This window comes from Gracilinanus agilis, chromosome 1 (genome assembly GCF_016433145.1).
Source record: "Gracilinanus agilis isolate LMUSP501 chromosome 1, AgileGrace, whole genome shotgun sequence".
NCBI lineage: Eukaryota > Metazoa > Chordata > Mammalia > Didelphimorphia > Didelphidae > Gracilinanus > Gracilinanus agilis.
The window spans coordinates 20,741,459-20,766,848 of record NC_058130.1 but is presented as its reverse complement, the minus strand read 5'-3'; the positions used below and the strand labels follow the sequence as shown (position 1 = coordinate 20,766,848).

The 25,390-nt window shown below is 36.9% G+C and overlaps 1 protein-coding gene across 5 annotated transcripts in view; it reads right to left on the bottom strand.

The window, feature by feature from the left end:
• Positions 1-25,390, bottom strand: part of LOC123232362 (sarcolemma associated protein) — a 157,243-nt gene that overhangs the window by 40,080 nt on the left and 91,773 nt on the right. For all 5 annotated transcript variants that reach the window (XM_044658969.1, XM_044658825.1, XM_044658999.1 and 2 more), the window contains exons 5-11: positions 23,776-23,838; positions 20,848-20,943; positions 20,379-20,450; positions 19,774-19,914; positions 16,820-16,957; positions 14,863-15,031; positions 851-910 (exon numbers count right to left, since the gene is read on the bottom strand). In XM_044658969.1, the coding sequence (XP_044514904.1) occupies positions 851-910; positions 14,863-15,031; positions 16,820-16,957; positions 19,774-19,914; positions 20,379-20,450; positions 20,848-20,943; positions 23,776-23,838 (739 nt within the window). The remainder of the gene's footprint in view (positions 1-850; positions 911-14,862; positions 15,032-16,819; positions 16,958-19,773; positions 19,915-20,378; positions 20,451-20,847; positions 20,944-23,775; positions 23,839-25,390) is intronic.

Sequence of the window (25,390 nt, the reverse complement as noted above, 5' to 3'; positions counted from 1 at the left end):
AAAGACTTATTCTATAAAGTTTATCCTTCCCTTTTTAGAGTGTCAGGCTTGTTTCAAACAAGCTTTATTTCAATCGCTTTTAAGAAGATGAAGTAAAAGCTATTTTAAAATCTGTTCTCATCACCCATCAAGACCATATATGCTAAAAATAGTTCACTATTCTGAAACCCAAGCCTTGTATGCCAGCATGATGCTAGGTACAAGGACCGTATGCATTCTTTTCCCAAATATGGCAGTCCTTGTTTATAAAAGTTAAAAAAATAAAAGGCTACATATTTGAAATAAAAAAATCAACTTTTAGTTATTTATCTCTAAAACAGCATTACCATAAACAAGGTAACATTTAAAAACATGATCTTAAACTGTAACCATTATATCTCTTTTGTTAGCAGTTGATACAGTGAATTTCTTTCTGATTAAGGCTCAAAGAATTGAAAGGATTTATAGTCAAGGGCTAAAAATGAAGGCTCTCATTTGAAGAGAAAGTAAGAATGGAACAAAAGCAGGCCAAAAATAGTAAATGAGATCGAATCAAGAAATTCCAGATCTTTCGTGGCTAATACATATACAATAAGTTACTTTTAAAACAATTAGTTAATAAGGTACAAATACACACATTTTTATGGAAAAAAGAAACAAAACAGACTTGGAAAAAAAAAGATTGTCCTAATGTCTACTGGCACATAAACATAATTTAATGCTTTCATTGGCTTATGTTAATTACTTTAATAATCTGTTTGAAACCATCAGTGGGGTAAGCTAGTACATGAACTTCAGACTAGATACAATTATTTTACAATTCAAAGAACTCTCAAAAAATTAAGTAAAACTAAAACACAAAAAAACTTACCTTTCGAAAGCTTTGTTTCTTCAACCACTTTGGTTAAATGCCCCTCATCTATGAGCTTGTCTGCCAAAGAAAGTAAATGTTAACATCCATGCTCAAATTGAGCAAGTATTTCTCTGCAGCTATGCAGTTCACATTCCATGACCAAATTTAAAGCTGATAATATTACTCATACTTATTACCAAACTCAAACAAAAATTTGGAAGATGGCAGGGCAATTTAGACAATGAGCAAGCAATCACGCTTTTGTTTAAAACATAGAATGTAAAACATTTGAAATACTCTCTTTTTAAAATTCTTTTTGTTAGGCTTTAATTTGACTAAAAGCCTCCAGGGAGATGACTAACAAGTTGTGCCTTTTTTCAAGGTTACTTCTTAAAGAGTTTAAGAATAAATAATAGGTATTAGGTTAATGGAAAGAATATTTCCAAAATATGTCTCAAGTGAAAATGTTCAGTGTCAACAAATTAAGACTAAATAGGATATACAGCTGTGCTCAGGGAGCTGAATGAAAGCCACAACTGTGTAAGTCAAATGAGTTTATAAAGGAAGATAGCTATTTAAAAGGAAATAAGGCAAATCTCCGTTAAGCAAATTTTTGTCTTTTTTTGTAATGGAAATAATCTATTATTTTTAAGATTTAACATTTTTAAGATGATATTTTAACATATTGGCTTCTTTGAAAAGGCATAATTCTTTTTTACACAATCAAAATTATTTCACTAGAAGTTTTGGGGATGACTTTGCACTGTAAGAAGAAACAGGGAGAGAGAATGACTTTTCAAATTCTGGACCTATTTAGAATGTTAGAAATGTTACAATTTTATTAAAAGAATACAACATATGTGAAATTTATCTTTGCTGAGCCCCTAGGAACCATCCCTCATCCAACATTCCTGTTTCTGTTGAGGGTACTGCCCCAGCCCTCTACTCCTCCGACCACTGTCCTACCTCTCATCCTTCACAGCTACTAATCTGCTGCCAAATCTTGTGGATTTCTTCTCCAAGTCTGTCCCCTTCTCTTCTCTCCTACTAACACAACCCTAGTTTAGGCATTCAATATCTGCTGCCAGAGATATGGCACACAGCTGCCCCAAACGTCTTAAAGTATGTATGTAATCAACTCCCTTCTCTGCCCAATAACTAACTCATGATACTATGAACATTCAGTGATTATTGCTGGGCTGCACCAATATAATAAAAATGACATAGTACCTAGACTTATTTACAGACACTGATGAACCAAATGAATCTATACATTTCAGATTCTGATACTTTTAGAGAACTAGACTGAAAAATCATCACCATTAAGAGGAATCACAAGTCTAGTATCCCACTGACTAAAACTTTAAATGCAAGGAGGCCCAGCATCTCCAGATGCCAAATTATATTACAAAACAACAGTAATGAAATAATCTGGAACTGTTTACAACAGAAAAGTAACAAGATGATACTTGGGGTAAACAAGAAATAGAAGCCCTGAGTCTGAGAAACTGAAGACACTCAATCACTTAGGGAAAGATACTTCTTTGGACAAGATACAGTGGGAAAACTAGAAATGAGTTTAGAAGCAATTCAGTTTAGACAAAGGCCTCAGAATGGGTGATAAAATGGGAGTGGGGGATTTGAGGGGGAGAGGGAGAGGAAGTGGTAAAGTTAGTTTCCATAACTATGGTTGGGGCAGAATTTAAAAAAAAAATTTATCTAAATTTTATCGACACGGTTTCTTATAATATGCTTATGTCTGAATATATCTACACAGAAAACTCTTTCCACTCCTACCATCAAGTGATATGGGGAATTCTTAACCAAACATAAATGTGTCAGGACAGGGCACAATGGAGATTAGGAAGGAAAGTGGGATATCCTCACTGCAGAGTCCTGACAACTCCAGCGATGTTGCAGCTCTTCCAGGACCACTTTCTATACTCCTTCAGGTGGGTAGATCTGGGAGCTAAACCCCAGCCCAAGTTAACCTGCAACTCAGGTTGGGATTAATAGTCTCTACCAAAAATCTCCCACAAGTAGATGACAGTCTTTTTTTCTCGATATCAGGAAATCTGGGTGCAAACTCCCCTTCTTCTGAGGTCGCCCAGGATCAGTTACAACTCATCCCAACCACCATGGAGTCTGTCTCAGAGAAAGAGGCCACACTTCCTGCTTCCTCATTCCATTTAGAATTCTCCAGCCCTGCTTGCTAGGTCTCCTAAATAATAATTTAGTAAACTTCCTCACATGGAACAATAGGAAAGGGAAGGATAGAAAAAGAGATCTAATTTTACAAAATTAAAAATTGTTGAAATAATGAAATCAATGAAGATAAATTAAGAACAATTAGAGAGCAGGAAAATATTTTCATCAGGTATCATTAATCCAAAGCTGAAATACAAGATAAATAGGAAACATACAAATATACAACTTCAGGTGTTACCCAAAAGATCCCAGTATATAGTAGCTGATGAATGTTTCAATTTACTATCTGAATAATACCACTACTACTTATCACATATAGTTGATGTAAGCCTCAAAAGAGATAATCTATAAAAGCATTCTGAAAGCTTTAAATGGCATATACCAGTTATTTTCATAACAATTCTACAAAGATGGGAAAATAGAAATGGTGGTAGTTTATTCAGATGCCTTTTGAGGGCAATAAGGTCTGAGACTGTATCATATTTTGGGGTCTCTTCTTCCCCTCAAGACAAGTTGATTAACTCAACACTGTCTGCCTAGTATGCCCTATCTATCCACCATAGAGGTATAATGAGGGGGGCTGTGCTGGTTTTGCCATCTTAGCTTTCTTCATTTTTCTCCATTTCTCAGAAGCACATCTGGGCTCGGATCAGAACCAAAATGTGGAGCTCCCACTGTCTCAGATGATTTAAGATGGTGTGCAAATATTTGCATCTTTTGTCAGAGTGTTGTCTCCCTTCTAAACTCACTAATCAATGACCCTAGGAAACTGGATTTTCTTCCTTTATTTACTCCAAGCCTATAGTTCTCTCTGCCTCTGCTAATGAAGAGGAGAAATAGCAAGAAAAGGGAAAGTAAGGATGGCTGAATTTGTAGTTTAAAAGACAGAAGGAGAACCCAAGGAAGGTAACCTCACCACCAGCCTGAGTCAGCACTTCCTCCAGAAACCCATAGTGGGAGAGTCCCTAGGTTACAAAACTTGTCCAGGGTGGAAAAGCCTAAAGATATCCAAGGGGAGACTTGAACCCAGGATTTCCTGGCTTCAAGGCCAGCTCTCTATCCACTTCATCATGCTGCCTCTCTCCTCAAAAAAGGAAATGGATATTTCTACTAGACAGGAAAAAACTAGCTGCAGACATGGATTCACTCCTCAAACTCCTATCCGTGTACACTGAGGTTACTGATTTATTAGAGCAAAGAGCAAAATGCAAAGTTAAAAGAACAAAAATTAGGGAAAGGGTGTGAAATTAAAATAACTCAAATTTGGCTGACTTACAATAAGTTGATGATGAAGTTAAGCACACATTCAATAGAAAAATTTCACATGGAATTTTTAAAACTATAAATCAGTTCCCTTAACGAGGAGACCTATAGCCTTCCTGTGCTGCATGGCTGTGAGCCAAAGGAAGTCAAGAAGCATTTGTTCAGTACCTATCATGTACTGAGAACACAAAGAGAGCCAAACAGTCCCAGGCCTGGAGGAGCTCACCATCTAATGTAGTAGAGAGAACATGGAAACACAGAAATTTAGCTGGAAATGAAGGGTGGAGAGGGCTATAGGAAAGGTTTTCTTTCTGCTGTCCTTCAAAGAAGGGAAGTTGGACACTTCTAAGGACAATACAGAGGTACAAATAAGTGGATTTGAAAGTGTTATAGATGGCATTGTCAAAGAAATGTGTAATGGGAAAAAAGATGGACTGATCTGGTGCGAGGAAGAGATGATATTCAAGGAATTCTTACAATGAAGGAAGGACCAAAGGCCTCCAAGATCTGAGGACATATTGAGCATACCTGGAGAACTTTGAGGAAAACACAGAAGAGTTGGGCATGATATTTAGGCAGGTCGAGATATGGTATTTTTAAAAATTTACAAATAAAAAAACTAGCTCAAAGGGGCAGGTAGATAGTTTAGTGGCTAGAGAGCCAGGCCTGGAGATGGAAGGTCCTGGATTCCAATCTAACTTCAAGTCACTTCTTAGCTATATAACCCTGGACAAGCTATATAAATAGCTTAATATAAATATAAATTAATATAAATAGCCTAGCCATGACCACTCTTCTGCCTTTTTTCTGATTTTAAATCAGAAGGTAAGGTTTAAAAGAAAGGTTATTACAGCAAGGGTTGCATATTTCCATAGAAAAGGGGTAAAATTAGGAAGTGAGAGCCAGAGCAGCTGAAGGTATCTCATGAGATTTCATGTGCTCAAGATCACAGAACTCCCCGAGCTTGTTTTAGAAAATATTATTTTAATGAGGAAGGGAGAGGTTGAAGCAAGACATTTCACATGGCCAACCTGGAGCCTGGACTTGTAAATTCTCTGATTTGCCAAATGTGACCAATTTAAAGCAACTAGTTGGTAGTTCAAGGTTTTTAAACTGTCCCCCATTGCATGGGCTCTAAAAAGCTCATCTAGAACACAGAGGTTCTTCTGTTTTGTGCAAACCAATCCAGATATTCTGTGCCCCTATGGGCAAGACACTGTACTCAGTGTTCATATTCAAAGAAAGAAAAAAAAAAAGAAAGAAAGAAAAGAGATAGTAGTCCCTGTACTCAGGGGGGTGACATTCCTGGAGATGGCTAGAGAGGGGATAGAAAGACAAGATGATCAACAAAAATTCAGAAAAGAAGGATTACTGGCAAGTGGCCCACGATGAGATGGCTTAATGAGCAGACTCACCCCAAAGTCCTAGCCACTAACTGAGAGTAACATTCAAGGGCCCCGAGGCCTACTCAGAGAGAGGAAGAAATACATCCACAAGAGTTTCATAACCAAGAAAAGAGCAAAGAGCAAAAACATAAAAACCCAAAAGGACAGGAAATATTGGAGAAAAAGGAAAGGACAGGAAATACTGGAGAAATCATCTGAAAAAGATGTCCTTTTCCAAAATGAAGTTTATTCTTAAACAAGGCTAGATGGACAAATATCAACAAATCACCATCTCCACTGCATCCAATCATCCTCTCCCTAAATCAGTTTCCTCAGGCTCTGCAAGGAGTCTGTCCTGCATTCCTGATGTTTCTCAGGGCTCTTCCTCAGAACATGCATATGATAGTCATGAATGACTTCCATTACTGTTCATGATGCTGAACCACTGTAGTCTGTTACCACTACTTTCTTGTAAAGTGCAAGTTATAAGAAAATCATTAACTGCTCCCCTATCTCTATGCAAAGGGAAACCAGCTTATTGTTGAGATGTGTTTTTCTCAAGTCTAAACTGAGAGGTTTGACTTGGACTGTGATATCCCCAGGTGGGGTAGTACAAGTGAATGTGCTGTATTGGGACATTCATGCCTAATGTCTTATGGTCTTAGAGAGTGACCTGTTGGTTTAATAATTAAATATTAGAAAGCCTCCTTATTATCTCATTGTTGTTAAGCACTTAGAATGAAAATGTATATAAAGTACAAAATTCATTTTTTAAATTTTATTTTGAATATTTTCCCTTAATTACCTGTTTCATATTCTTTCCCTCTCCCTGAAATCCCCCTAACCTCTCCCCTTAGCCGACACACAATTCCACTGGGTTTTACATGTATCATTGATTAAGACCTAATTCCATATTATTGATAGTTGGACTAGAGTTATCATTTAGAGTCTACATCCTCAATAATATCCCTATCAGCCCATGTGTTCAAGCAGTTGTTTTTCTTCTGTGTTTCTCCTCCCACGGTTCTTCCTCTGAATATGGGCAAAATTCATTTTTATTAACTTATTAAATTAAAATTATTAACTAATTAAAATTAATAATATGATTATTAATCATGCAGTATTAATCTTTTTCTGTTTTTTAATCTTTCTCTTCTGTCAGAATCACTATCAGTTCCAAGGTAGAAAGGGCTAGGTAATTGGGGTTAAGTGACTTGCCTAGATTCACCCAGCTAGTGTAAGAGCTAAAATTGGTTTTGGTCAAATTAAAAGTTATAAAAAGTTGTTGTGGTCGCCGTTTATAAAAAGTAACTCTCAAATCATGAGGCTATTAGTAGCTTTATTACGGCAAAGAAGAGATAGTAAAGGGGAAAATGTAGGAAGGACGTAGAAAATATTGCCTAAATACCCTAGCTAAATACCCTATAATTGCCAGATCTGGGGGAATCCAGCTCAATTTCAACATAGGCTCCTTTAGGTTCTGATCTCCAACCAGGAGTCGTGGTAGTCTCTTCAGCAAGAGCCACCAATGCAGAATCCAATGAAAAATCCAACATCCACCAGAGTGCAAAGTCCGAATCAGGAAGTTGAAATCAGAAGCTGAATCCAAAATGGGAATGCCTGACTTCCTATTGGGTCTCACCTTATAAGCCCTCTTCTCCACCTAAAAGTTCTCCCACATCACAGCTCAAGAACCAATCATAGTTCCTTAATTTGCCTATCACTGCCCAGAGTGTGAACTTCCTTTTCTAATAAAAGGTTCTTCAAGTACCTGACTAAGTGTGAAAGGAGGGGCACTCCAAAGTACTTGATTGATTAAGTTAAGATAAGCAAAGGGAATTCAAAATTTCCTTTCACACTAGGATGTATATGAGGTCACACTGAAGCCAAGACTTCCCATCTCCGGGCCTGGTTCTTTATCCACTAAGCCACCTAGCTGCCCTTGTGCAGTATTAGTTTTAATAAATTCCTAAAAATCCTAAAAACTTCCTTCATTCTGGTACAACACAGCAAAAATCCCACACTTCCTTCACCAACTCCAAACATTAATAACCATTTCCATTAGCACAGATCCTTGAAAAGAAAGTCATGCAAGCAGTCAATCAGGCACTTTCCACTCTGCCTGTCCGGGAAGCACTGGTCCTTTCCCACACATAGTATTAAGAATTAAATTTTAATAGTTTGGCTAAAATATATGAAGATTATAAATAATAGTGGTGGTTGTTGATTCAATGTATTATTGCTCCAAGTCGAAATTACTTTAATAGCTTTTATTTACAAAAGAGGTGGAAAGAGTGAAGGCAGAGAAATACAAATGGGTAAAAAAGACATTAGCCTATCTAAGTAAATATTGCTCTGGTGCTCAACTTAGTCAGGACTTGTTGACCTTCAACAGGAATTAAACTCTCTCCAGAAGACAGGAAGTGAAAGTCAGCTATCCACTCAAGTTCCCTCCAAGAGGTAGGTCAAGACAATGATTGGAGCTGAAGGTGATTCTTGAGGACTTTCTTCCTCTAGCCAACCTTCTTCCTGAAGCTGACTTCCCTCTTGAAGTCCAACTCCTTCTTGAAGTCGACTTCCTTCACTAGCCCCAGAAATTCAAAGCCTTTTATAGTGGGTTCTTGCCTATTCCCCTTTTCACAGGGGTCAATCACAGCTTCCAAATTGCCCAGGACTGCCCTGAAGGTCAGTGTTTGTGGGAACCAGTTCTCACCTTTTTGAGGGATGCATACTCATCAAAAGGGTTCATAGATTCCTGGTTGATTGAGTTTCTGAGGGTGTGAATTCTCTAGGTGGTTTGTAAACTCTACCTAGTTCAAGCTTTTGTTGATTCAATCAAAAGGTAGACAAAGGAGAGTTAATCCTGTCTCCACAATTCTAGTGAGGAACTAAGTGGGGGTACTTAAGTCATTGTTAGCCAAAGTATTAGCTCCCTATAGGCAAAGAGAATAAAGGATTTCCTTTTACAATAGGAAAAATAAAAACTCTTTCCTATGGTCCCTCCCTGGTTCTTTTACATTTTTTCCCCATTTTACACCATCTCACCCATGTTAAGTCAACATGAAAAACACTCTGTACTCACTTTGACATTCTAGGAACTAATGGATAAAAGTGCAGTTCCCCACTACTCTTTGAGGGAAAAAAAAAAAAAAACCTTTCTAATAAAGAAATACTTTTAAGCATCAGGTTTGTTGTTTTGTTTTGTTTTTTTTTTTACATTTGTACACTGGCTTCATCAGAAACAAAGCTCAATTCTTTTTTCCTTTTTAATTTTAAAAAGTTTTTTTTCAATTACATGCAGAAACAATCTTTGACAGTTGTTTTCTGACATTTTGTAATTTAGATTCTCTCCCTTACTTCCCCCTCCCTCTGTTCCTTCTCCTTATGGGAAAAAAATAATTTAGATTCTCTCCTTTACTTCCCCCTTCCTCTGTTCCTTCTCCTTGAGGCAATAAACCTCTGTTACACCAATACTTTCATGCAATGTGTATTTCCATATTCCTCTTGTCAATGAAGACCCATTACACATACATTAAAAAATAATGAAAGAAATAAAGTGAAAGGCAGCATGCTTTGATCTGCAATCAGAATCTATCATTTTTTTCTTTGATTGTGGATGGCATTTTTGTTGTTGTTTTTTAAATCATGAGTACCTTGAGGTTAATATTTTGGAACCTTGTTTTGCTGATGATAGTTTAGTCCTTCACAATTGATCATCATACAATATTTCTGTTACAGTATAGAACAGTGATGGGCAAACTTTTTAAAGAGGGGGCCAAAGGAAAGGAAATGCTCATCTGTCAGTCTGTTTCTAAGGCAACTCTGTCTGTTTCTAAGGCAAGTCTTTCAAAGTTTCAATGTATTATATCCTACTCATAGTATTTGCCAGATTAGGATGTCACGTGGCCAGGTAAGACATTTCAGGGGGTCGAATCTAGCCCTTGGGCCATAGTTTGCCCATCACTGGTATAGACTGACCTCCTGGCTCTGCTCACTTCACTTGGCATCAATTCATACAAGTCTTTTCAGGCTTTACTGAACTCAAATCTGTTCATCATTTCTTATGGTGCAATACTATTCCATTACAACTATTACCAAAACTTGTTCAGTCATTCGCAATTGATAGACATCCTCTTACTTTCCAATTCTTTGCCACCATAAAAAGAGTTACTACAAATATTTTTGTACAAACAGGTCCTTTGCCTCTATTTCTAGTAGCTTTGGGATACAGAACCAGTAATAGTATCACTGGGTCAAAGGATATGCATAGTTTTATGGCATTTGGGGCATGGCATGGTTCCATATTGCTCTATTAAATGTACCAGTTCATAATTCCACCAACAGTGCATCAATGCCCTATTTTTCCCATAATTTTCTTCAACATTTAACATTTTCCTTTTTAGTCATATTACCCACTCTGATAGGTGAGAGATGGTATCTCAGAATTGCTTTAACTAATTAATAGTGATTTGGAGCATTTTTTCATATGTCTCAAGATAGTTTTAGCTTCTTTCTCTGAGAATTACTTGTTCATACCCTTTGATCACTTACCCACTGAGGAATGCTTTGTATAAGGTTTCTGGCAGAGCCACTTGCTATAAATCCCCCCCCCCAACCCCCATTTGTTGTTTCCTTTCTAATCTTGGTTGTATTGGCTTTGTTTATAAAGCTCAATTCTTTATGATATAAAAAAAAGAAGATCTAGGAAGGAATTTTTCTAACATTGGATCATCCTACCTCATAACCAGCTATATGCTATTTCTACTTTTAACTCATATTTTTATTTGCAGCAGAGCTGGGTATACTCTCTGAAGAAAGTATATGAGAATACAATGCCCAGAGTCACCCAGGATAGTAAGACATGGATGGGGTTCAACCTGTACCAATCAAAAGAATCCCTGATCCAATGATGTTACCTGCCTACCCTAAAGAAATTCAGCAGAGAAGACAGCAGCAGCACTTGGCTAAAGGACCCCTTTTTTCCCCTCCTCTTCCCCAATTCTTTTCTGTAAATGAGCTAAATGAAATGAGAGAACATAGACAGTATATAAATGGAGATTTTGAACTTTGGATTTCATCTTCCATAAGTCCCTTAGTTTCCCCAAAATTCCTTTTAATCTCTCCTGTGCCTCCATGTTTTCATGGTCACGTTGTTTTATATTTGGCTGTAACTCCTCCCTATTTCTCTTTTGCTCTGGCGAGCAGGCTGAATAGCTAGATCTCTTACTTTAGTTATTATTATTAAAACTTTATTAAATATTAATTTTAAAATCCACAACAGCAAATGTGGCATCAAGCCATTTGTTGACTAAATGTCAGGACTTGTCACCAGCTTCCAAGTCTTCCTTTCCAGTAGCCTTGATCTCTGAATAGTCTATCCCTAGCCTCACTTCTGTTACCATGAGCTTTTCCACCAGTATCATCTCTCATCTCTTCTTTGACCTTTCTTTTATTGTTCTAGAGTGCTGCACTGACTTTCTACAGGTCACAGTCCTTCTAGATACAAGACAACAAAAAAGTCGCCAAAAAGATGGCTTGGGAAAGCTAGGTTTTACAGAAGGACCAATGTAGACAAAACAACTTCATTATTTTAATGTATGATACTGCCCTCTAAAGGGGGAAAAATGCTAAACACAACAGGAAAGTAAGCTAAAACTAAAAATTATGTAGCAAGCAATGTCACCCAAGCAGTCATATGTAAAGCTGTAAAATAAACAAAGCATTTGCCTTCATTAACTTGCCTTTCAGACCTTGTGACATATAATGATGTTCCTAAATCTCTAAGAATTCCATTCTGATTTTAACCTAAGAAATAAATGGCCATTGCTTATAATGAACTGGAAAAAAACAGCCTTTGCCTACCCATCTCCTTGTTTGCTTATACTCCCCCAGGCTCCAAGGGGTGGGAGTCCTGATCACCCATATTCTCCCTACAAAATTCACTTTTCAATTAATTCTCATTTTAAAGTGGGCTTACCATAAAAATTCACTATATCACTTATTTGAACTGGGTAAAAACTCTGGTGGTTTAGACAAAGAAACACATGACAATTTAAGAGGGATGGCATGTTCCCAATGTCTGTGAACTTTCACTAGTAAAACCACCACTCAGCACCATATGTCACAGACTTCATCTCTGATGGTTCACAAGTATCAAGTTATCAGCATGTATTAGCATTCCCATTTTACAGAGGAAGAACAAGGCACTGAAAAGTCAAGTGATTTGCACATGGTCATTCAGATAGTGTTAAAAGCAGCTTCCAAACAAAGGGTTTCCTGATTTTAAATCCAGCAATTTATTGATTATAACATGTGATCATTCTTTTTTAAATCCTCATACTTAAATGGAGTCCCTAGAGAGTTTATTGTCAGCCTGGGGACCCTGATTCTAGAAGGTCATGACAGCATGGCAGAATCCAGAATATCTTAGGCATCCAACAACAACTTCTATCTACTTCCCAAAGGCCAGATCAGCTAATACACTCTATAGAGAAGCTACTGGTGATATTTTTAGCCTTAAAAACTCATAGAATATGGATATGGTTAAGTCTTGGTGAAGAGACATACTGTTTATTCATGAATCACTCATGGTGGACAAGCCCTATTCTGAATAAGGTGGCATAAATGCAGCAACAATTTAAAAAACCAAACTAACAATGAACTGAGATCAAACCCTTTTCCCTTAAAATAAGGGAAGAAGACATAAATGGAAAACTTATCTTAACTCTGAAAATGTTTGATATTCCATACTTTGAACAATTAAAGCCAAGATTAAGAATATGTGGTCAAAAGTCAAGAGGATAAGGGATTTTATAGTTAAAAAAACATGCCATGGAATAAAAAAGACATTATCAAAATTATCCAAATAAATTCATTTGGAATTTAAGACCAATAGGCTTTTAAAAAATATATAGATTTAGCCTGGTTTATTAAAAATGATGACTAGTAATTAATGAGTGATGGAAATTTGCACTAAAAAGTACAATTAGTAAAAAAAGATACTTTTAAAAAATAACCAAATTACATCAAGTGAAACCAAAGTCTACCCAAATAATATCAACAAGGACTAATAAAGCCTAAAAGTCTTTATCTTGAGGAGTTTACAATGTTTCTCATATAGACAGTATTTATGTGTTCAACTTCCAATTCTTATTTAACATATTATCTGTGTCTCCCTTACTAATACATGTTAAAAAGCCACTGAATTTCATCAGGGATCAGCTGGTGCTCAATAGGACAAAGAAATTGCCCGACTTTCATTACTATAGCAAAATCCCTTGGCTACAGAGTAATCATGTTTTAGCAACACAGGTTTTTAAAAAAGAGAATGGAGGGGGCAGTTGGGTGGCTCAGTGGATTGAGAGCCAGGCGTAGAGACAGGAGGTCCTACCTTTGAATCTGATCTCAGACACTTCCTAGCCATGTGACCCTGGGCAAGTTATTTAATCCTCGTTGCCTAGCCCTTACAATTCTTCTACCTTAGAACCAATACACAGCATTGATTATAAGGTGGAAGGGGAGGGTTTAAAAAATAAAGAATGGAATCTAGATGGCTGGCAGAAGTCAGTCTTCTGACTTTAGGAAGCAATATTTTGGGGCCTTAAGGCCAGAAGAGGTAATGCTAGCTGCTCAGAGTAGGATCATAGTTCCCAAAACTCACAGTGAGTTTCTAAAATTTAATAATTACTCTCCCTATCTACTTAAACTTCTTAATGAATGAATAAGGGCAGGGAAAGATGATACTTTTCCTGGAAAAGGGGGAAGAGTCACTATAGCCACAGTAACAAAATAAAGCAAATTAGTAGTACAAATATAGGAATTACACAGAAAAATAAAAATTTAACTAAAAACAAATTTAATATGGTTCCAGAAATTTTTCCTTAATTTGTCTGTTACTTTTAAATGAAAATGTGCCAAGTTGTTATGCAACAAGCAGTATCTATATCTAAAACCAAACCAGAACGTAAACCCTTAATCATCACAAACTAAAAGAATGCTTGGTTTTAAAGGCTGGAATTGGCCAAGTTGTAGTTAGAATCTGATAATCTACAAACTTAAAAAGTCTGGACTCATTTTCCAGCTAAAAAGAGGGGGAGAAGGATGTTACAAAGAAAATATTTAATCTTTTTATGGTACTTTTTTTCTATGCCCATATTAATTTTAGGTAAAAGGTCATCAACTTGTCTCCTAGATTTAAAGAAATATATCATTACCTGACCAAAGAGTATTTTTCAAACTAATTTACAATAAGACAAATAACCTAGTTCCATGTACTACTCAAAACAAAATAGCCTAAATTTCTTGTCACATATATGTTAAAAAAAATCATTGCTTTGAATAATGAGAAGCACATGAAATGTGAAACAGACACACAACACCCACCTAGAACTATTTCCCATACAAAGGGCCTTTAAGGATTCCAATCAGAATACATACAATTTCTCTGAGATAGTTCAGAAACTAAACAGTGACTCCCTCTGGTGGTAGCTTCATTTTATTTAGGTCATTGAATTCTAAACTAGGAATCTCTGATAAATCAATCATTTCCTTTTGAAAAGAAGAAAATGAGGTAGGGAGGTGCTTCCAGGCATAGAGAGCCAAGCCTGAAGTCAGGACAACCTGGATTCAAATTTAGCCTCAGACACTTCCCACCTCTGTGGTAAGCCACTTAATTCTAAATGCCTAGCCCTTACCATTCTTTTGCCTTGGAACTGATGCTTATATCAGTTTCATGTGGACAAATGGCAGCCTCAAAACTGTTTTGGAGTGCCCAGGGTGCAGTCACTTGTTTTTGATTTGTCACTAACTATCACATGTGGGCCACAGACCTCCCTCTTCCCCACTTAATTCTAAGTTGGGTAGGGTGACTATTCCTGGTGGCTAAAGTCTAAAGAACGAATGAGGGTGAGCTAATTCCATTTACACAAAGGTAAGGGTTTGGAAAAAGGGAGGGAGAGAAAGATGGAGGGAAGGAGGGAGGATGGGAAGAAAACATTTTGAAATAACCAGGACTAAAAGTTTAATGACAAACACCAGATTGAAACAGGAATCTGGACCACAATGTCAAGCCCTTTATGAGTTTTCACTTGAAGATTTCTAACTGTTCTGTAAACAAAATTCCAAGAAAGAGATTTCACAGAGAAAAGAAGAGAAATGCACCCCTGACCATCTTACCCTGAAGAGCCATTAGCCGCTCATTGGTGAAATCATTGTCAGCTTGCAAGGCTTCAATTTTGGCTTGAAGCTCCTGCTCTTTCTCTTCCATTTCATCAATTTTATGTTGCAATTCCTTTTTTTCAGCTTGTCCCTTTTGCTGGATTTCTTCTTGTCTTCCTTCAGCTGCCTGTTTTTAAAAATCAATAATAAAAATCAAGGACCTAGAAATGTGAAAAATACCTGCATAATCACCTCAAGCTTCTCACTATTCAAAAGCTCCATCTGTTGATCTGAAAGTCTAGGCACTGCTGCTACCAGCCTGCCAGCCAATAGCAAAGCTAAAACAAACAGGCAAAGAGTGAAGCTGCTTGGCACTAGCCTATTGTGTACAGGATGGTTGTACTGAGTCCTGGGACACATGTGGGATAGTCGGGTCATTTGTCTCATGCCTCTCCAAGAACATAGTCCTTGTAGCCCATCTTTTCTGCCAATGCCATTTTCTCATATAGTTATTCTTAAAGTTTCTCTGCCCTAGGTATCTTGCTGTATCATTAAGCAAAACACCCAATTTCCTACTTGCTCAATTCAATTCAAACAAACATTCATTAAGTACCCACTAGTTAATTGGCTTTCATTTATATTTTATAATATTTATTAACATCTTATTTATCAATATTTTATTGATATTCATCATTCATGGGCATTTAGTTATCATTTGTTATCTGCTTCCCACTATTAATGCCTGCTGGTACAACATTTGGCAACAGAGATCTAAAGAAGAAAAATGCCCATAAGGGATTTAGAACCTCATGGTAGGTTAAGACATACAGATAGCTCTGAGAAAAGATAGACAAATGTGGCCAGAGCAAAGAAGAGGAACACAGTGTGTTCCAAGTTTGAAAGGGGGGAGGGGAGTAGTGTGACCTTGGAGAAGGGGAATTAAGGTGGGCAGAAAAGTATCCCACATCATAGTTCTGTCATTAAGAGCCTCATGGCTAGTCATAATCAACAGCCCAAGAACATAAGGACTTCTCTAGTAGTCCAAGACCCAGGATTTAGACCTGAGCCCTCCTAACTCAAGATGTATAAAACAATTTTCAATAAGGCAATCTGCCCAGAAAGCAGAAAAGAGTGAAATCAGTCTGGCAAGGGACTTGTTTTGGCAGTAATTGAAAGAGAAATTAAATAAGAACATAGATGAGGAAGACCAAATAGGAAGATACAAGGTGAGGGGAGAAGACTCTAAATAAAAAGTAACGAGAAAGGAAGATAGACAGAAATATTGTGGTAGTAAATGAGAAAGGATCTGGCATCTGATTTCATGTGGCAAACAAAGGAAAAGAAAGCAGCAAAAATGGCACCCAGGTTTTAAGTCTGGGTAAATGAAGGCACAAAAAAATGATTAACAGCAAGAGGAAGGGGGCAGGAGGGGGCAAGAATGGGGCCACACAGTAGGGCACGGACTGGGGAATCCTGAGAGAAAATAAGTTCCCTTCTAGACATGCTGAGGGGTACCCATCATCATAGACAAAAACACAGTCCCAAGAATTGAAGACTGTCCCGGGCCCTCTGAACCTCAAGACCACTCAGGGTGGAAGGAGTCAGGTGCTTTGTAGGCAACTGGAAAAGCAGGTGTAGAGCTAAAGGGAGAGGCTAGAGCTAGGGAGAAGACCTAGAGACTAATGTGAATGAAGGTAATACAGAAACTGAGAGTCATAAATACTTTCCCACAGTGCTTTTCTCTATCTATAGGATTTCCTCCAACACTATTATAAAATGTCCCTCCAACTCTCAGTGACCTGTGATATGGAAGGTAGAAGTCAAAAGGATAAGTAATTGTCTCTGATATCAACTATGGCTCTTTTTAGCTATAACTGTCAAACCCAGATCAGCATTCAAGAACGGATTACCAGCAGTCTCTCCTATTGGGCCCTTAGGGACAAAGAGGCATATCTCTGGAGTGTAGAACACTTACCTTTAGCTTATCAGAGAGATCTTTAATCTCATTAACCGCTCCATTATATTTATTGGCCAATTCTCTTAATTCTTCCTGAGTCCTTTCATTCATTTCTTTTAGGTGGGTACATTCATCTTCAGTATTACTCAGACTTCGCTGAAATTAAGTAACTCATTTAATATAAATTCCAAATTCAACTTACAAAAAGAGAATTAAAATACATTATCTGGTTTAGTGTTTTTATTGGGGGGTGAGGGGAAAGCCATTTAATAAATGTCAAAACATGGCATACAAAAGCTCATTTTACACAATACCCTGAAGAAACTTAAATGATTTTACATTTAGAAGGAAGTTAAAGGAACTACATTTTTCTAATTACTCTTTTGTTTAAAACTAGATTTTTATTTATTTGAATTCTTCAAAGTAATCACTGGTTGTTGAGAATGAAATATGTCAAGGTAAATTATAAAATGAACTACAATAACCTGAGGAATAAAATTAAAGTAAATTTACAAGCTTATTCTTTTCTCAAGGCAATATGAATAATAAATAATACCTAATTCAATTCTGTGTTCATCATAAATCAGCAAATACCATAAGAAACTCTTATTTGGAGACTGAATGAAATGTTCTGATTTAAATTAGCTAATGCATATTCTTGAAGAGTTTCTTTCTAATGCTGAATCTGAAAACAAATAGCTTAGGGAAGAGACTGTTGCTTTTATACTCTGTATTTTAAAAATAGATATGGTTTTACTCCTAGAAGACATTTTAATGTCAATCTTTAAAAACAGATTAAGTCAAAGAGGTTAGTGGGTTGGGGTTTGGGGAATTGTTTTGCTTTGCTTTGTTTTTACTCTGGTTACAATAAAATTAGGTGCCATTCACTAAGTCAACTTCCCCAGAACAGGTTAATCTTTCAAATGAGATGAAATTTCATGGTAAATGCCTTAGAGCAGTGATGGCAAACCTATGGCAAGGGTGCCAAAAATAGCACAAAGAGAGTTCTCTGTGGGCACTTGGCCATCTCCCACCCCCAGAATTTGTTACTAGAAAGGCAGAGAGCCTTGGGCATAGCTGCTCCCCTCCCCCTCTCCAACCATATCTATCGACATTTTTTCACTTCACACATCTCTCTGCCCAGCAGCCCAAAGGGAGCATAGGGGTGAGGGGTGGCTCACAGGTGGCAGAGTTGGAGGGGAGCAGAGTGCCTGGGCCATCTCCCTCCTCCTCTCTACACTCACTAAGGATATTCACCCACCCCTCTGGCCAGCAGCCCTCCTCTATGTGGGATAAAATGGGGGGAGGCACTCAGGGTTTACATAGCATGGGGAGAGGGGGATACACAGCACTCCATCTCTAAAAGGTTCACCATCACTGCCTTAGAACCACCAAAACGATGATCTTCATTCAGAAACACACTAATGCATTTGCCATTTCTGTGTCATGGTCTCCCTTTGGTAATCAGTTGGGTGAAGCCTACAGACCCTTTTCAGAATGTTTTTAAATAATTGAAGGAAATGCTCAATTCCAGTTAGGGGTGAAGGAAAATAGAGGTCTTGCTCTGAGAGAACCATGATCTTATCTAGGGGAATGTTATATGTCTGAGGATGCAGATCATAAGCCATCCACAAAACAAAAAATAATAGCATTTCTCTATCACACAAAGCCCTTTATATCTTAAGGTGATCTCATGTGACCCACGGATGCCCCCATACAAGGTGCCTCCCTGAACGACAGACATTACAATTAAAGCAGGGAAGCACAGAGGTTGCCCATAAGACTAGCCTATTTCTAGATTCTACAACACAGAACTTCAGTGTCCTTTTGTACCAGATCTAATTCTTGGAAATTTCTTACTTGTTATCTTTCAGTCTTTTCAACCCTACCACATGCCCCTCTAGTAACCTCTTGGTGACACTCATTTTTAATTCTTGGGGATCAGGATTGTGCCAGGGTTTACAATCATACCACGATCATCCACTAAGATACCTCAATAGTTCATCAAAGCATGGAGGTGGCCCTGGGTCTCTGAAGGCTAGGTTAACCCTAGCAGTTCTTCCCAGACTGATAACACTGAGTACCATACTGGCCATAGATGAGTTGGCTTTAGGATTCCAAGCCTAGCTAGGTATGGAGATCCTCATTGCCAGGAGACTGGCCATTTGAATACTTTAGCCTTGACAACCAAAGAAGATCAGCAACCTGACCTCCCTTATCTTTTATTCTCCTATGGACTAGTTTATACTGGAACCAAGATAACTCAGGTCCCAAACATTTCAGTAAATATTTGCTAAGCATCTACTACTATGGGTACAGCACTATGCAAAATGATGGCAGTACAAGATTTAAAAATTTTCATGTGGCAAAAACAAATAAACTTTGTTATAGATGTGCTGGAAAAAACCTCAAAACCTGTTTGATTTCTTCTTCAATCTCTTGAGTCAGAAGTTCAGCAATTCTATAGACTTCCTAAGTGTCTATACCATTACCATCAGGTGAGAGAGAAAAGCACTTTGCAAACTAGGATAATATCAAAAGATTGATCCTGTATCCTAGTTCAAACCTATTCACAGAGTATAAGCCCTAAGAGTCCTTGATTAACTTTCTAGTAGCTTCACACTTTGATTGAAGGAAGATAAGCTCTGGTCCCTTAATATTGTTGGGTTAATTATTCATGATCAATAGAACAGATGAATTTCATTCAACCTTGTCTGTTCCCACAACAAGATAGAAGCTGGTGATTTCAAGCAATGAGATAAAAACCAAATTTGTTAGGTCTTGGTTTTAGCACCTGCCTTATCTTAGGGGAGTTTTGTCAAATGGTAAGCACCAGAGCTCCTTCAAAGCTTAGAGAAAACTGGTGAAGGGAATGGTTTTTATACCATAGACAGATGCCCATGAATCTTTCCGGTTCCTGAGGTAATGCACAAAACTCAACCAAAAAGAAACAAATGAAGACCTCTACCTACCTCAACTTCAGAGAGCTTTCTGACCACTTCGATTTTCTCCTGAAGGACCCGCCTCAGGGACTCTTTGGCTGTCGTCTCATAGTTGTGTTTATCTTCTTGTAATGCTACAAGTTCCTTTCTTAAACTATCTTCTGTTTGATTCTAAGAATGAAAGATTGTTACAAAAATCAGTCAGTCAATAAGCCTTTGTCAAGCACCAGTACTTTGTAGGGACTATGTGTGTGCTGGAGGTCCAAAAAAAGACAAAACAGAGAGTAGCCACTGCTCACAGAGACCAAAGTTTTAAAGAACCAGCTATTGTGCAGGGTCTGGATGCCAGGAGACCATCTGTCTTCAAGCAGTCCACTCCCCAATTAATTACAAAATAGACACCTCTGCACGTGCCTGGTCAGGGGCCTTTAAACGGGAATCTCCTCTCAGCCTCACAAACTATAGGGACATTTGAAGGCTTGATTTGAAACTTAGGCTTCTCAGAGTGAATTCAGTTGGTTGACAGGTTAAAAAACAGAGGTGGGGGAAGGGAGGAGAGGGAGAAGTATCTATAGATAAGAGAGAAAATTCAGTACAAATTCTGAAAGAGCAAAAAAATGAATTGGTATACCTACTTTAGAACACACTTGTAACTGGTTACCCATAACTTCTAACCGTGATAACAGTCTATCTTCATCTATTAAAGCCTACAAAAGAAAAGTTTTTAAATACATTAAAATATTTTACCATGGCTACTAAGCACTACTCTTTTCTGAAACTAAATTTTATGGGGAGATATTTATGTATGAGTGTGTGTATGTGTGTGTATATGATATATATATATATATATATGCGCAAACACACATTATTTACATACATACACCTTTCCATGATCAAGTATAAGATTTGGAATCACAAGGTCAACTAACATTACTCAAATATTTTCTTCCAACTCAGAACATTTTATTCATGAATTATGAAATCCGCTATGCCTTAGATTTTCCACACCAAAGACTCAAATTTATATAGGATTATATATATAATTTATTATAATAATGTATGTAGGAAAAGGCTGTCCTTATTACAGGTAATTCTTGTAGATACCTGCCAACTCGTATCAGAAGCCTCTTGTGTGATGGCTAGCAGCCTCTGAAGAGTGGCCAACTTTTGTTCCAACATTTGCTCCCGATGTAAGGCTTCCTAATATTGAAGGGAAAAAATTATAAAAATTAATTTCAGAATATTCTGGAAAATCAGAATTTGATATTTTATTATATTTATCAAATAGGGAAAGATGCTACATTTTATCTTCTAACATTTTTTAAAACCTGCTTAAACTTTTGCAAAGTTAATTCGGGTCACTTGAAGTTCTTATTTTTAACCTATCTTTACTGAGATTAAAGTACATCTGGTTTTAAATCCACTTACAAAAACACAACATTATGAATAATTGTTTTTTTATAGCTGATATAAAATCTTTGAAAATAACAGGTAAAATTTGTTACTAAATGTCATTCTACATATTAAGAATACAGCTCAGATCCACGTATATTGCTTCAAAAATAATCTAGATTAAAAACATAATAGCATAAATTTTAAAAAATAGTTTACATACTGATAAAAGCTACTTTAAAATGCTGCATCTTTACCTAAATTCATTCACTAAAGGTGGAAATTAGAAATATCAGGAATATGATTTTTCATCTCTCTCCATCTGGACTGAATGACCGAGGCCATCCTTTGAGCATCAGTGGCAAAACTGATACACCTGGCCCCTGTGTAAACAGGTATTCTGCTCAACTCTCACATCCTGGCAGAAGTCACCCTGCCAAAAATGCAAGGGAGGCCAGCCTAAAAACAGCTGCAGTGGAGCATGGAGGGCCAGGGGTGCAGTCAGGGAATAGTATTTAAGTATCCAGCAGGCTTAAAGAAGTAATTTTAAGATGATGATGTGAGGCAGCTACGATGTTGCCCAACATCCAAGGGTTATTGGGAGGGTTCCCTTCAGGCAATAACCAAGCTGATGATGGATAGATAAGAGGCCTTTCATGACTGAGAAGTTCCTTCAGACTTCAACTCCTGTTGTATTTGTTTCTATTACAAAACTATTTTTGTATATTAATGGAAGCATTGTCAACAGAAATTCCAATATAATAAAGAGAAAGTATTTGAATCTAGAAATGGGGATTTCTGCTTTCCACATAACTGATGAATCATGTTTGGGAAAAGTTGATAATCAACACTAGTTAAGATACAGCTTCTATTTTTAGCCCAACTATAAAAAAGAAAACGAAGAACTCTCAAGTGAAATCCATGCCAACTCAGAACTAATATTAAAGAGCATCTTATTCTCAAAAATGAGCCATTTACCTCAAAAAAGAACCATGTTAGTAAATGGAATGTTTGTGGGTGTCTCAAGTTTTTTTAAACACACTTCTAAAAATCTTTAAACTCCTCTCCCACTAGATGGTGGAATGTACTTAACTGAATTCATTTGAGGCACCCAAACACAAACTGCATCTCAACCACAACTTGAGAAAAAAGTTTCCAAGTTCAAGGCAGATAAGAACTACTCTAGTATTATTAAACTATTCTGATATTAACCTAAAAAGCCTACAACAAATATATTCTCTTAATTTTATCTTGACAAAAGACAGATCCAAAATACTCAATTAGACCAGGCTCTGCAATCCATCTATTATTTTACATCAAATTAAGGGTTCTTTGCATTGGCTGACTCTGAGCCTAGAAAGCAGATTCTCCACACTCTTCACTTCTTAAAATCTCTAGTTTCCTTCAAAAATAAGATTGTCTCTTTTTATATTGACAAAGAATTAGAAACTGAGGAAATGTCCATCAATTGGGGAAAAGATGAAGAAATGGTGATGTATGACTGTGATGGAATACTATAAGAAATGTGCTATAAGAAATGGCAAGCAGAATGGTTTCAGAAAAACCTGGGAAGATTTATATGAACTGATGCAAAATGCAAAGAGCAGAAACCTGAGAATATTGAACAGTAACAGCAATATTAAAATGATGATGGACCATTGAAAAAGACTTAGCTACTCTGATCAAGAAAAATATCCAAGACAATTCTAAAAGACCCCTGCTGAAAAATGCTATCTACCTCCAGAGACAACTAATGAACTCTTGGCTGCAGATTGAAATATACTTTTTAAATTTTCCTTGCCTTTTTTTTTATAACATGGCTAACATGGAAATACAATTTGCACAACTTCACATGTATAATGGGTACAATATAATCATATTGTTTGCTTTCTCAGAGGGTTGGAGAGAGAGAACTGGGAAATGAAGATTTTTTTAAAAATCAATGTTAAACAAAAACAAATTGAGCTTGTGTCACCTCCTATCTAAGGTCTTTGCTGATCCCCCAGGGGCTACTATATTAACCTTATAAGTATACATACTGTATATACATACTGTACAATATATACATACTGTATGTCTTATAAGTATACATACTGACATAAATGTTTCCTCCCTTGGTAAAAATATGAACTTCCTGAGGACAAGCCTTTTTCATTTTTGTCTCTGTAAACTCAATACCCAGCAGAATGCCCATCTCAAAATGCTTCCAGTCTTGTATCCAGGAAATCGTTGTTTCTGTGTTCTATGAACCACAGACTTTCACTGAAGAGAAGTTTCTCCATCTCTCATCACCTTTACAAGCTGCCCCCAACCCCTGGAATTCTATCCCCACCCCGTACTTTTTAATTTTCCTGGTTTTCTAAGCCTTTGCTGACTGCCTATCAAGTAGTGACTTCCCCAAGTTGTTCTTATGTAAAAATTATCTTCTCTAGATCAACATACCCACAAGTCTTTCAGTTTTCCTACACTGGGGCTCATATTTATACTTTTGATTATTTTTGCTGATCCTTCTTAACATAGGTCTGGGTCACAGTTGTGCCAACATACTAGGGGTTCCCTATTCTGGATTTGTTAAATGATCTAAAACATTATGTATTTCATTTCATTTTAATTCCCAAAAGTTCGAGTTAAGTTTTTTACCTGTAGATACTGTGAAAGTTGGAACAGTTCCTGAGAGTACATACTTGGAGTGTTAGCAGCAACCTACAGACAAAAGGAGATGCCATTAAAATTTGTTAAAAGGTTTTTTATTAAGGTTTTATACCCATAAAATTCAAATAAATATTTACTTATCTGTGTACATGTTATAACCCTAAATAAAATGTAAGCTCCCTGAGGACAGGGGCTATTTTTTGTTTTCATATTTTAAACCTGAGATAATATAAATATTTGTTAAATTGAATTGTATTCTAGATATATTAATCTGCTCAATCAGTACAGTAAGTAAAAGGAACACTATTGTTACTATCCAGTTTTCAGTCACGATCTAGTCTTTGCGACAACTGTGGGGTTTTCTTATCAGTTATCGTTGTGATTTGCCATTTCCTTTTATAGACAAGGAAACTGAAGCCCACAAAGTTAAGTGACTTGCCCAGTGTTATACTGCTCGTGTCTAAGGTTAGATTCCAGACCTAGCACTCATCCACTGCATTATTTATCTGCCCAAGAAACACTATGGTTATCAGCCCCATACAGTTTTCATTTAAAAGGAAACTGGAAAAAGAAAGCTATTATGGCTATTATGCTAATATACAAATGTCATTAGTTATATTTGGAAGAATTCTTTGTATTGTTGATCTTGATGATTAGACATCTAAAAGAAAGGGTAGAAAAAAATTTACTTTACATAGACATAAAAGTAAACAAAAAATAGAAAGATCTTGAGTTTTCCAAAAACACATATCCTAATGGTGTACCAGTTATCAACCAAAGCAGTATCCATATAAACTGTCGTAAATATTAACTATGAAAAAACTATAAAATTATTTGCATAATAAAGGACAGATTATGAATAAAAATAAAATATTTCTTAGCATGGTTTCATCAAGACAAAAAAATCAAAGAACTATCACATTTAAGTATATTTTAGCTGTAAATGAGATGCAGCAACAGATTAAAATTGATCTTTTAAAACATTTTTAAGTAATATTCCTTCTCTAAGTATATCATAATGTGCTGTAAGGGGTAAATATTAAAGAGTTGTACTAAATTTATAAGAGTATGGTCAAAAGGAATTATTACTCAAGTCAGGATGACTTTTTATGGTAGTTTATTTACAAAAGGAGAAAAAGCAAAAGTAAGGAAATCAGAGGGAGCGTAGATAATTACTCCAGCCTCGTCCAAACAAGGTAGGGCTTCAGAGGCCCCAGCAAAGGGGGCACAGAGGTAAATTAAACAAGGGTTTTAGCCATGAAGCCTTCTCCAATATAAGGAGCCTCTCCAGAGGCTAGTACCTCCAGGAAAAGGAAGTCAGCCTTTTTCACTCACCCACATGGTAGTTCTAAGGGAAAATTCAAGAGTAGTCTGAGGTTCCAAGCAGGAGCTCCTCCAGGGTCAAGTTGAAGGCCAAAGACCTCCTCAAAGGAAGTTCTTGCCACTTTTAAAAGCCATTCCTTTCGTCACTTCCTATGCCTTCCTCCCACTTTACGTGGAACAATTACAGCTAAAGTTTTGCTTAGGACTGCACAGGGGGCAGTCAGTTGATTCTGATTCGTCACCCACTATCACACACATGGGTCACAGACCTCCCCATACT